The following is a 13,807-nucleotide window of genomic DNA, read 5'->3' on the forward strand; positions in this document are numbered from 1 at the left end:
GAACCCCGCGCCTCACCTGCTGGTACCAGACCCCATCCTAGGTGCTAGGACTACGGCCACCGAGAGGCCCCAGCGCCCCCAGACGACGCCCAGGGCGATGGCACCTCCCAGATGCCACGGGAGGTGTCAGCTCCCCTCACCTGTGCTCTTCCCTCCGCAGGGCCCACCGACCTCAGCATGAAAGGCGGGGCCAGCACGGCCTCCAGCACACCCACACCCACGCCCTCCAGCAACAGCACCAGCAGGACCATGCCCGCCGCCCAGCTCAGCCCCACGGAGATCAGTGCTGTGCGGCAGCTCATCGCTGGCTACCGAGAGTCTGCTGCCTTCCTGCTACGCTCCGCGGACGAACTAGAAAACCTCATTTTGCAGCAGAACTGACGCCGCGGCACCCGGAGCGCACTACTCTAGGGAAGGAGGCTGTCCCTGCCCGGCTTCCTGCCTCACCACTTGGTACATTTTGTTTTCTGAACAAGGTGGGATCCAAGAGAGCTGTTTCTAGCCACACGCCAAGCACCTGCGACTTTGGGCACAAGGACACTTTTTTTTTTTTGGAATCTCACCACACGGGTGCTCTGACCTGCTTGGAAGAGGCCAATGGGGCAGCTTTGGAAGGGCTGGGGCTCCCCTGACGAGGCGCTGGGGACGCCTGACGAGGCGCTGGGGACGCAGCTCTATTTAGAATCATCTTCGTGGACCCTGATGTTAGAATCCCACCCCCAGATAATTACCTTTCAAGTCTTAGGTGAGCAGAATTGCATATTTATTGAGAAAAACAAAGTGGACCCTTTCTTCCTCTCCCCTTAGTAATTTATTTTTCTGAAAATGGATTTTGTGTTTGTACAGATTGCCAGTCTGTGTCTGTCTGATCAGAAGGATGTATCCCTGTGACCTAACATTCCATATCACTACACTGGCGCGGGCTGGGGGCCGGCAGGGCGGGGTGCGGTGGGGCGGGCGCGGGCTGGCCGTCCTTCCCAGCGCCCAGCACCGCCGCGCCGGAGGACCTCACCCACACCCAATGCAAAGCAAAGACAAACAAAAATGGCTCCCCCACCCCCATTCCACAGAAGCCCGAGTCACACGGCCACCTGTCTTCTACCTCACACTCCAGCGTGGGCTTTTCCCAAGATGTGCCCTGAGCCCGTTCTGAATGACTATCTCCCGACTCCCCCACACAGTGTGTCTGCCTGGGAGGTAAGTCCAGAGGGCTGGCCAGGAGCTGGAGCCCAGAGGGCTCTGACCCTCATGAGCAGCGGCTCTCGGCGCCCTGGCCCCGGCCCTCCTGGCTGCTTACCAGGACACAGTGCCAGGGGACAGCAGCTGGTCCGCGGGGCCCTTGCCCTCACCTGTCCCCCGCCCCAGGGAGCCTGGTCTGAACACCTCTCCACACAGGCCCAGGGCCCTCAGATGCCTGCCGGGAAGGGCCCCCAGCTGTCGGGCAGCCACCAAATAGGAAAAGCAGCTGTGAGCCCCTGGTGGGACTGCAGCTCCTGTCCCCTGCCCCCTGCGGTTGGAGTAAAGGGACCTTCAGTAGAAGTGGAGAAGCCACTTGGGCTCTGCTAGGACCTGCCCTTCTGGAGGGGCCAGTCCTGAAGAAACCTATAATCCCTGGAGTGTGAAAAAGGGCAAAAAGAAAAGGCTGGCCTGGTTTCCTTCCTCCCCAATAGGCACTTCCTCTTGCTCAGTGCAATACCTACCAGTGCTGCTAAAACCAGGGATTCACCCAGACCTCAGAAGGCCCATGGGGCCTCTCCATGCAACACTCCGTAGCCATGGCAGCAGCTCTCTGCTGCCCGCCCCTGCCCCATGCTGGCAGAAGCCCTCTGTTGCCTTTCCTCCCTCAGAGCAAAGAGGCCCCAGGGGAGCCCGGGCTGCGTGGATCCTAGGACAGCCACGGCCACTCGGCCCCAGAGCAGGTACCCCTCCCAAACCAGCTTTCTGCAGCTTCCTGCCTCCCTCACCACCCTCAGAAGGGCCTGGGAGGGGCTCCTGCGGATGCCCCACCCCGCCTCCATCCACGCCCCATCTGCGGGCCCTGGAGCCAGAGCTCTGAAAGGTAGGGTGCCGCACCTCGTGCTTACTTCCAGCCCCTAGTAGTTGGGGTGGTCTTTCCTCTCTCAAGTGGCCTCCAATACCCCACCCAGCCACACCACCTCTGCCTTCCATCTGACCAATCTCCAGGCCTCCGGTCAGGGCCAGGACACCCAAGACTCCCCCTTAGCACAGCACAAGCTCCCGTGCCCAAGGCCTGTCACCCCACCGCTGCCATCCACAAGTCCAGCCCCCACCTGCTCAGTGCTACAACCGGATGGTTCAACTTGTGTAAATATTTATTTTTGTGTGTGAACAATACTACAAAGTAATCAGTAGGTCTTTTGCAAAATGTTACCCCAGGCAATTTGTGAGAATCTTAAAAACTGGCAGAGACAATCGCCTTAGAATTCTTGATACCAATTGCTTGTCATTACCCCTCCCAGAGGCAGGCCCCAGGCCAGGCACGGATGCTGTGCTTTCCTCACAGACAGGAGAGAGGAGGGTTTGGGAGGGGCTACTGCCACCACCCACAAGCAAGAGATTACAGGTAAAGATCAGGAGAAGCCACAGTGTGAAGTCCCACTTTTTCTGAGCTGACCACCTCAGCCTGCCTTAGCGTGGGGTGGGAGCTCAGGCGCACTGGTGTGAGAGGAAAGCCACATGGGCCGGGGCTCCTTGCAGCCCCTCCAGGACAAGTGGATTGTGTCACAGTGACCCCACTTGGGTGGACTCCTTGCCTGTGAAGCTACACCCGAAACCCTGGTGACGGCAGAATCAGGAGCAAGTCGCTGTGTGGAAACAGGACTCCATTAGCTAGTTCAGTCAGGGAACTTGTTGTGTTTTGCTTTTGTTTTCAAAGATGCAGCTTTCAACCCCTCCCCACTCCTCCTGACTTGGGGAGCACCAAAGAGCTGGTTCTGGTGGACCTGGCTCACTGCTGTCCCACCCTCACCCTCACCCCAGGGACTGCCTTCTCCCAAAGGGAACTTCCAACACCCTGCCCTGCAGCCATTCATTTGAAATTCTTTTGGAGGGCCTCAGGGTACACATTCATCACTGGGGATCCCTAAGCTAAAAGGCACTTCCAGAGTAGAACACACCAATTCCAGAGTCTTTGCAGGGGGCTAATTCCAGCAGAAGAGTAGAATCAGGAGGAATGGGAATTTGGTCTTTGTGGGAGACCTCTAGTAGACCAGTAATGGTGTGACCCGTCTGAAATTCATTTACCGTCACCTCTAGTACAGTTGATACCCAAGGACAGCGTGGAGGGGAAGGGGGACAGGAGAGGGCTCGCAGGGTTTTCAAGGATTTTAAACAGGTGGAACCCAGCCATCCCTATTCCCAAGGGCCACTTATGACTCCAGGGGTGGTTACAGGATTAACTACCAGTTCATTTTCAAAATGCTGCTTTGAACTCAGAGGGTTGATACTTTTAATTTGTAATTTTTTGTAAAACTTTTTACGAGATAGTAAAGTATTTCACCAGAATACCAGTTTCAATCCGTCCATGGTCTGATTTTTATATAATTTAGTGGTGCTTTAGAAACTTTGTTTTTGTTGTTTCTGAGCTAAACAGCTCAATCCTTTTTCGCCTGTATCTACCTAAGACCAATGTGAACCTTTGTATTTTTGCTCCTAATTTTGGACTCAGTGAAAGTGTACTGTTTACATGTACAGATGCCCCAGTCCCCGTGTGTTCTGCAAGACTCGCTCGAGGAGGAAGGTGCACCTCAGTAAGCTCATCTGCTTAGCAAAGCCACAAAACAAAAACCTCTCTTTTTACCTATGTTTCCACCTAAAAATGAAAACGAAAACCCTACACCACGTAGAACTCAAGATTTGCTGAAAAATACTTTTCTAAGCTCAGAAGCATCTCCGTGCAGCAGACAGCCCACATGCCTCTGTCGTGTGGTCTGTCAGGAGCAGGGGTCAGAGCGGAGCTGGTACACACCTGCAGGGACATGGGGTGCTCACTCAGGCAGGGCCTTGCGGCAGTTCCTGCGGGCATCTCCCAGCAGCCTGGCAATGGGGAGGTCAGGGGGACTCGCATGACCTTCAGGGTCAAGCCGCCCAGGATTTAGGGTTGAGCGTGAGCACCTTATCTGAGATGAGGTTTTGTGATGTTCCAGTGCAGACGATACCAGCACTCCTCCACCCCTAGAGGCAGCTCTTCGGAGCGGGGCAGGGGGCTCCAGCCCGCCAGCATATGGCACTTCAGGCAAACTGTGGATGGCACCAACTTTTAAAGGTGACTCTTTATTACTTAATCAACGGCTACATCTCTAAATTATATTTTTACAGATATGCACCTATGCAACTTAACGTGGCTCTTCTAAGCAGGTGAGGACTTCCTCCTCAATGCTCTATAAAAATTATTTGTGTTCTATATAGTGAGTTTTTTCCAGTAAATGTGGCTTAATATTTTAATTCTTAGAATGTGTCTTCTCTATGTGATGCAACTAAATTCTGTTTTGTTTGTGGAATGACTCTAGCACAGGCCAAGTCCCTCTCCCTCACTTAACAAAAGACCAATGAGCTGTTAATCGAGCTGTTATCTCCATGGTATTACTTGCTAAATGCACTGATTTCATAAGTATGTGGAATCCTTTTTCTTTTGAATCTGTATATCATATATAAGACTGAATCTACTTAATAAACACTGAATAACAAACGTGATGCTTCATTCCCGTGTCCTCTCAACAGCCCCACCAGCCAGCTATCTTCCCTGCAGATCTATTTACGGTGGCACTGACCCTGCCACTCTGCCAGTAGACCACCTTTCTGAGCCAGCGCGCTAGCCCACCACAGAAGGCCCTCAGAAAACTTTTCTCAAATGACGACACCCAGTCCATTAGAAAGAGAAGGAAACGAACCTTTGCCGGTACTCATAGTCAGGTGGCAGGTGCAGGTGGCATCTTCCCAGGGGTGCCCACTGCTGCCCCTGCAGACGCACACCCTCCCTGCTCCAGCACGCAGCTCCTCACCCCATTCAAATCAGGCTCACACAGACTGGCCCCTGGCCCCTAAGTGCTGGCTTGGGAGACAGTCCTTAACCTTCACACTCAATGTTCCGTTTGACCCAAAACTCCTGAACCCACCTAGGGGGAATAAGGGCTGTTGGCTTGTGCACGGACCTTTTTTCATCCTACATATATCATTTAGGCTAAACCTTGAGGAAAGTTGAGGAAAACTTACAGGAATATGGCAGGAAGCAAATCTGTCATGAGTTTAAAAGCAATTCTGCGAATTACAAGCATAAATGTTAGCTTTACTATTAAAACGGTACGCGTGTGTGCACTGTGTGTACAGATACACAGACACACACTACACGTTAGTTTATTTTATTTTTTTTAAAGATTTATTTATTTATGAGAGAGAGAGAGAGAGAGAGAGAGAGAGAGAGAGAAGCAGAGACACAGGCAGAGGGAGAAGCAGGCTCCATGCCGGGAGCCCAATGTGGGACTTGATCCCGGGAATCTAGGATCGTGCCCTGGGCCAAAGGCAGGTGCCAAACCACTGAGCCACCCAGGGATCCCCTACACAGAAGTTTTTTAAACATTTATTTTTCTAAGGGCAGAAGGGTCTTTTTAAAACTGAAATTCTGGGCAGCCCTGGTGGCGCAGCGGTTTAGTGCCGCCTACAGCCCAGGGTGTGATCCTGGAGACCCAGGATCAAGTCCCACATCGGGCTCCTTATAGGGAGCCTGCTTCTCCCTCTGCCTGTGTCTCTGCCTCTCTCTGTGTGTGTCTCTCATGAATAAATAAAATCTTTAAAAATAAATTAATTAAATAAATAAATAAAACTGAAATTCTGTACAATACCCAAATAGATAAAACAGATAAAAAGAAAGGGGCGATAGTTTGAAGCCACCACACCCAGGGAACCCAGTGTGGGGCAAAGGTTCATAAGAGTAGCAGGGACCCTAAAAACCAAAGACAGCAGCTACGCACCTTTCCTCACACAACATAGGGACCAAGGACACCAATGCCTCAGTGATACCCTGACAACGCCTGTCCTACCAAAAGTACTACTGCTAACAATCATGAGGGACCATGAGACCCCCACAACCTGGGACAACGTATCTGAAGCCCAGACCTGCTGCACGTGGACCATGCTGGCTGGCCAGGAAAGCACTTACCTCCAGATGAAGCACTGCAGCTCCACCGGACCAAGACCGAAGCACTGGCATGGAAGAGGAGGAAGAGACATCACTCAAGGGCAGAGCAGTGTTGCTTGATCCCCCCCTAGCTTCTTTAAATGGGTCCCCAGGACCACTGTTAACAGTGTATAGGACAACATCCAATAGGAATGCCCCCAACAGAACAGTGAACTAAAACATTCAGTGATGAAACAGGCAAAACTCCTTTTACTCAGGGAGAGGAAGGGGGGAACAGGAACATAAGCGAATTTTAAAATTATGAAGAAGGGATTATGCTAAGCGAATTAAGTCAGTCAGAGAAAGACAATTATACGATTTCACTCATGTAGAATTTAAGAAACAAAACAATCATAGGGGAAGAGAGGGAAAAATAAAACAAGATGAAATCAGAGTGGGAGACAAACCATAACAGACTCTTAACTCTAGGAAACAAACTAAGGGTTGCAGGAGGGGATAGGGGTGGGGGGATGGGGTAACCCGGTGACAACGGGGCATTAAGGAGCACACGTGATGTAATAAGCAGCGGGTGTTGTATGCAACTGATGAATCACTGTCTTTCAAAACTCGACCTTTTAGACTAATATATTCTATGCTAACTGAATTTAAATAAAAGTAATTATGATGCACTAGCGAAGCCCAGTTTACCAAAAACCTAAGAATCCTTTACAAAGTCCTCTCTCCCCTCCTTGATCTTTTGTATAAACCCAGATTTTATTAGTTTTATTACCAGTCAGTGGGATCTTAAATGAGGGGTCCCAGCTGCCTAAGGTACAGATGAGCCCTCTGAAATAGTTTGCACAACTTAGTGTGGATGCGCATTCCTGGGGGAGAGGGTCTGAAGTTTCCGCTGGGTTCTCCCAAGGAGTTTGTGTTCCCAGAAGAGTTATGAGCCACTGACTGCACAAACAGCTGTCTCTTTGTCACTCTTATTTTATTTTTTAAAATTTTTTTATTTTTCTTATTTTCCTTATAGAGCTTTCATCTACATCTTTTGGTAGCTAGTCCAGGCTTTCAAACTGATGCATGGAAACAAGAGGAAGCATGGGGCACTGTCAACACTTGGTTCCAAGCATTAGTCTCCAAGGTCACAAAGGTCACTTTCCCCATCCGTTTAGATGGTACCTGCACATAAGGCCAACATAGCTGATGCCACCTCCTCTCGGGAGGCAAGCAGGCAGATGCTTTGATCCCGAGGCCCCTGATTATCAGCGGGCTACTCTATTAAGCACACGCCACACACCCGTTAAGCAGGATCTGACTTCCTTAAGAACAGGATGGGCATAAAACAGTCTTGATGTTCACAAGGCCAATAAAAAAAAAATCCTTTCCATATTCTGAAATGTTATTAGGTTTCCTCATCCTTGAGATTATGAGTAAAACAGTCTCCCCTGCCAGGAACTCAGTCTCTAAACTTAGGACCACATATTCAACAACTGTAGTGTGAGACCAAAAACCAGATGTCTGGTGAGAGGCCCACTTCCCCACAGGCCCCCTGTGGGGCGAGGGTCAGGCAGGTGGCAGGAGCCACAACATCTACTCCAAGTCCAGGCAGCTACTGTCCTGGCTGGGTGCAAGCTAACAGTCTGGAGCACCTCCTGTGCACCAGGCGCTAATGAATCCCCATTCAGAGATGGAGGTGCCGGCAGAGAGACTGGCTTGCCTGGGCCACAGAGCTGGTAGGAAGTAGGGCCTGCACGCAAAATCTGCCATCCGCTGCTGCCTCCTTGACAAGATTCAATTGCAACATTGGGTCCCAGCCCTGGATTCTAATGCATTCTAAGCTCCTGCAGATGGACATGAAGTGAGCGAACGGACTGTGCCATGACGGCACAAAAATACAGACACAGCGTCCCCACTCGGAGGCTGCCCTGTCACCACAGAGCCATCTAACCAAACCTCTCCAGCTGTACTTCCATCAACAGCAGCAGGACAGAAGGGCATTATCCCACCACAGATAAAGCCTACTTTCACCCATTCACAGGAAACAAGTTAACAGATACAGATTTTAATGAATCTGTACTTCCACCATGTTTTACCTTTGTCTTATTTTCATGCTAAGGTAGTTCCTGATAAGCACAGAATCATGCATGTAGTTACTTCAGAGAAGTCCGGGGATTGCAGGCCGTCACCCTCAGTGCAGAGAGGCACTTGTGTTTACAGGGATTTTAAGGTTGGAATTGGTCACCACCCCCACAGATCACCTGCCATCAGGAATCTCTTTGGCAGGGTGTCACACTAGGGTGGCTGGGAGGAGCACCTTCACCACTCTCATTAAGATTTCTTTCAGTCCACACCATCACACTCAGAGTCTAGAGACCAGCGGAAAAAACGGCAAGTCAGGCTTTTAGCACTAACCTCACAGAAGAAGAGCTTCCAGACCAAGGACAGAGGCTCTGGAGCTAAGGTGAAGTGAGCCGGTGTTTGCTCCTGCAGCGCCCCTTCTGTATTCCTGGCCTTCTTTCCCAGTTCAGCTGGGCGGCCACACAAGACGACGGAGACCACAAGCGCAGGCTGTACAGGTTTATTTTTCCGAAACCACAAGAGACATACAAGAGCAGTGCTTTCCCTGGGCAGCCCCAAGGAACAGACCAGTTTCTGCCTATAGCCTACAGGCCGCCAAAGGTCACAGCAGAAGATCACACACACCTGGGCCTCTGCTCCCGGTCTTTGGTAAACAGATTATTAAAGTTGACAACTTGGACTTGACCAATACTGCATTTACATCACTACGTGACTGCCACCTTCTCACGCTTTAGATGACAAAAATGCCACAGTGGATGAGGTGGGGTGGGACGGGGGTCTTTTGGGTGAAACTTGCTGAGGTCACACCAATTTTCTACTTCACACAGAAGCACTCATACAGGGAGATGGAAATCAAACGAGGGCTCTCAACTCTGCCACGAGTGGAGGGGTAAGAAGGTGGGGAGCAAGGCGAGGGAAGATAACTATAGAGATGTCTACGTGCTGGGAGTGTGTAGTGAGAGAAGCAGGCAACAGGTGTGGCTTTCTGCCCCAACCTGCTATCAAAAGAACACCAAATGGTCCCAGGTATTGAAGGTGGTAACCCTGGAGCCACATCTGGAATGCCTGCTTGGGGCTGCCCAGGGCACTCACCCTTGACTTCAGAGCACTTAACACTGGTGGCGGTGATTTATCACATATGGCAGCGAGAAGCCAGTGGAAGGTCAGAAGAGAAGAGACATGAGGTGAGACACATCTGCTCAGCAGAGCGCAGGTGGGCTGGCTGTGGTTCTGCGGGCCACAGCAGGTCCATTGGGCGACCAGGACAGGGCACTGGGCCACGCTGGCAGATCCCAAGTCAGTTGCTGCACCCTCCTGTCGGGTGGTGGCTCTGACTCGGGCAGAGAAGCACACCACTTTAATGCGATGTTGCCGGAGACGGATAATAAGGGAGAGACACTCGTGTTCTCTGTACAATACATCCATTTACAGAATCGGCCAGTACTGTGTACAACATATAAATACATGATAAAACATTAGAGGTGCATAGAGCATACTTACAGAAGCCAAAAAGTTCACTTTATACATCCAAGGATAAAGAGTTAAAAATATAAAAATAAGAAACACACACTGCTTTGAAATGTAAAATGACTTTCACATACACAGGTGCGTGGAGATGCCCACTCCCACTGAGTCCAAAGTGACAGGGAGGGTGTCAAGCAGAGGAATTCACCTGCCAAACATCTGGACATCTGACTTACAAGGTCTACAGATGGCATTTTAAGAGGAAAGACAACCCTATGCCCAACCCCATTGTCCAAGCAAGTCTATTCAAGGTTTCAAAAGCTCCTGCGGGCCAGTACCAAAGGTACCAAATGGTACCGAGACAGGAAAGTCCCAAATTTGCTTCAGCAACAGAAACAAAGGTCAAACTGGCTCCTGTCAAATAGCAAGTGACTGAACTGTGCCCCTGAGGTGAGCAGGTGCTTGGGCCCCCTGGTGGGCACTGCTGGGAGTTACTTTAACCCTGTGAGGGCTTCCCCAGCCATGAACTCCCCCAGGCGGAGCAGCAGAAGGGAAGATGGCAGGGAGGGGGCAGTGGAAGACTGGCAGGTCTACTCAGTTCAGGTAGGTTAGTTCCCCTGATGGAGAACACAACCTTTTTTCTTCAGTTGCAAGTCCCTCTGGGTGTCAAGGTAGGCTCCCCACGCCATACCAGGCTCTGTCTGCATGAGAGCTCAAGCTGGCCAGCCGGCCTTGGGCAGCCTAATGAGTTGCCAGGCAGGAAACCCTTCCAGCAAGACCAGAAGAGTTGGTGAGTGACAGAGGGGCTTTAGCACTACAAATTTTAGGGAAGGGCAAGAGTGCTCTTGCTTAGAGAAACAGAGTCTATTATATCAATGATATTCTGTATACAGGTATAAGATCAATCATTATCAAAATACACACACTAAATATACAACTTTTCCCATGGCCATAATTTATTATCTCACCACAAGGCACAATACACAGAGCTTTGAGGGTCCAATACAGTCATCGTGACAGAACGCACCACAGCCCTGACACATGATCATGGCTTTCAGGCTGCACGCACACTGGAGTGAGATGCTTTCCACCGTGCTGCTGTCGGTGAACATCTGCAAGGAAAGTGATGCGCTGTGGCTCGCACCAAAGTTTGCTTTGTGGCTCAGCTGCACCACACTTCCAGCAAGGCCTTTGGGAAAGGTGGGGGAGCTGGAGGCATAATTAAAGCTGGTGGAACTTAGCTGGAGTTTGGAAAGCTTCCCATAAAATGCCTGTTTGATATTGAGTTGGGAGGGGATGGAGGAAGGCTCCAGAGGCTGACCAGGCCCTTTCCCAGGCTCTCGGGGTAATTTCCAGAAGGGCAGATCAAGGACAAAGGGCATCCCTTGCAAGTGATCCACTAACTCCCGTGGACCAGGACCAGTGGCGTTTCTGTTCTCTGCATTTGCCTTGAGAGGACCCCCCTCAAAAGTCTTCTCGCTCTTGATGCTGCCAACAGAGGCAGACGGTGGCTTTGGAGCCCAGTCTTTGGTGGTCTGTACCCCACCAGACACAGAGTTTTTGCTTGGCCCCAACTTCCTACTGGGAAAACTGCGAGGGGCATCAGCAGGCAGTGGTGTTGGCTCCATAGGTCTGGGGCACTGAAGGGCTGCAGCCTCATTCCTAGGGCCAAAGAGCTTCTTCCCTTGGCCTCCAGTACTGTTCTGATTACCCAGGGCCCGACCTGTCTGATCAGGATCCAAGGAGATAGCATTTGGAGAAGAGAAACAAGGGTCTCTCGAGGTAGTGAGATTTCCTGGGCTTTTGCCTGGGGCAGCATTTGAATTACTGCGCTGGGATGCATCAACGGCTTCCTTCTGATCTTCCAAACTAACAGTAGAGAATCGCTCTTTGGAATCCACTTCTTCTACTTTTCCAGAGGCAGTCGTCAGCTCTGTCACTGGAAATAGGGAGTCTAGACTTGGGACTGTCTTGGAAATCTTCTGGGGTGCTCCAGGAGCATGGGTGGGCTCTAACCTGGCAAGACTGGTGCTTGCTTCATGGCTGTCAGGTAAAAGAGGCTCCTTTGAAGCTCTTATAGCACGGGGGCTGCTCCTGCCAACTGCACAACTGTTTTCTGCAGAATCCTGCAAAGCTCCTGCTCCCAGGGAGCCGCCAAGGCTCTGCTCTTTCATAAGCGGGAGTCCTGGGGATTCAGGTTTGCCGCTGCCTTGGGCTGGAGGAAGAACCTTCTCTAGGGGCAAGTTACCCTGCAGCAACTGCATCACGAGTGGGTTAGTGGCCTCCAATGAGGACCCAGCCCTGCCCAGCGACATAAGCCTTGGCTGGTACTCAGTACTAGCCAGCAGCAGGGAATCTGGAATCTTTTGGGGGACTGCACATACACGAGACACCCAGCTCTGAGGAGTAGCAAGGTTGTCTGTCCTTGTAACCAGACTCCGGTCACCGTTCACTTTGGAGAGTGAGGCAGAGGGGTTCCAATTGCGTTTCTCATCTGTGTCTGCCACCAAGGCTCTCTTTACCATGGTGGCCTCACTGGGGTCGGCCTCGCTGCTGTCCTCAGAGAGCTGGCCTTCAAAGTCAGAGGCCGTGTCTGTAGACTCACCATGAGGACTCAGTGCTTCAGAGTCTCCATTGATTTTCAACTTTTCACCTTCCACTGGTTTGCGGTCACTGCCGGCACGGTCAGTGCACCCTCGAGATGGCACTGTCCAGAGCAAAGGGAAGTGGTTGGGGGGATCTAGCCCTTCCCCAGCTGTCAACTCCCCAGGTAATGCAGGAATGAGGGGGGCAGCTTTCTCCCACTCTTCCACAGCCTGGGGCTCAACAGATGGGACAAGTTCCCTAGAGTCTGGTTCAGGCTGTCCCACTGCCTCATCCTTTGACAGGCCAGGCACCCAAGGAGCAGCACCATCAGAGACTAGGGCCTCAGTTGTCAAGTCTTCTTGTCTAGTAGCACTTTCCCTTGTGGGTGAGGATGAATCACCAAGTCCTAATTCCTCATCATACTGTCTATCCTGCAGGCAATTAGCCAATGGTGATTCACTGGCAGAATTGGGAGTCACATTCACAGGATCCTTCATGCTGTGGTTACTGTCTCGGTCTAGAGCCTGGCCAGGTCCTCCTTCCAATACAACATCCCCCACTAGAGATTGCACAGGACCACTCTCCGCGGAAAGAGAGGGTCCTCGATCCTCATCATCGCTTTCCCAGGAAGTGGTACCAGACTCACGTTCAGTTCTAACATCTAAATGCAACGGAGGTTGCTCAACTAATCTCTCTGGGGCTGGGGTTTGGGAGGACAGTAGGGGCAAAGCCTGGCAAGGCTTGTCCCCAGTGGGAGCAATGGGGAGTTGGGAGGCCCCAACTTCCAGCCCACTTGTGAGGACATCTGGAACCCTCTGCAGGTGGCAGCTCTCCTCCTTTCTGAGAGCAATCAGTTCCTCTCTTTTGGCTCTGGACACAGCAGTCCCAGCCTGGATATGCTCCCCATTCAGAGGACAAGACGGCAGTAGTTGTGTTCGCTGTAGATCTGACGCACGCTCTCCAGGGGTGTCCGGGGCTCCACTGGGCTCAGGGTGGCCACAGGCCTCACCACCATCACCACTGCCGCCGCCTCTGCCACCTCCCTCATCGGTGGCCCCGCCGCCACCTCCACCCGGGCCACCCCCCCCTCCGATGGCAGTGGTGGCCGCCTCTCGATGACAGTGGTGGCCTCTCGCCCCTCGGACTTGCAGAGCACGGGCTTTAATGTCTGCGAGGGTCCTGGCACCAGTCCAGCCCCGGCAGGAGGACTCCGTGATGGGGACGATGCGGGGGCATATCTGGTAAGTGGGCTGACCTTTAACCACCCAGGGTGGTTTGATACGTGAAAGTTGAATCTGCAAGAGAAGAATTGGAAAACAATTTTAATTGACTGGGTGATCTGACATAAGAACTGTACAGCTAAACTGAGATTCTAATCGCTTAGGGAGCATGGCCTAGAGAATCAAATAATTATCTTTAAAAATGAAGTAACGGCAGTAAAACGGCCATCTGTGACACCATACCATTCTGAGACGACTCTGCTCAAGGGCTGTCATATGCCATGCTTCTAAATTTAATTTCTAGTGGGACTGTGTGAGT

At 51.6% G+C, this 13,807-nt stretch overlaps 2 protein-coding genes across 5 annotated transcripts in view; one reads left to right on the forward strand and one right to left on the reverse strand.

Moving 5' to 3' along the window:
* The window catches only part of NOL4L (nucleolar protein 4 like), a 130,992-nt gene extending 126,284 nt beyond the window's left edge, over nt 1-4,708 (forward strand). For 3 of the 4 annotated variants that reach the window (XM_026009900.2, XM_072736133.1, XM_072736134.1), the window contains one exon: nt 161-4,708. In XM_026009900.2, coding sequence (XP_025865685.1) covers nt 161-381 — 221 coding nt within the window. In that variant the 3' untranslated portion in view covers nt 382-4,708. The remainder of the gene's footprint in view (nt 1-160) is intronic. The other variant, XM_072736135.1, reaches the window with a different exon arrangement.
* Nucleotides 4,709-8,702: 3,994 nt separating this feature from the next.
* The window catches only part of ASXL1 (ASXL transcriptional regulator 1), a 79,803-nt gene continuing 74,698 nt past the window's right edge, over nt 8,703-13,807 (reverse strand). The window contains exon 13 of the mRNA XM_072736142.1: nt 8,703-13,563. Within this exon, the coding sequence (XP_072592243.1) occupies nt 10,642-13,563 (2,922 nt within the window). The 3' untranslated portion in view covers nt 8,703-10,641. The remainder of the gene's footprint in view (nt 13,564-13,807) is intronic.

The sequence above is a fragment of the Vulpes vulpes genome, chromosome 14 (genome assembly GCF_048418805.1).
Source record: "Vulpes vulpes isolate BD-2025 chromosome 14, VulVul3, whole genome shotgun sequence".
In the NCBI taxonomy this organism is placed as follows: Eukaryota; Metazoa; Chordata; class Mammalia; order Carnivora; family Canidae; genus Vulpes; species Vulpes vulpes.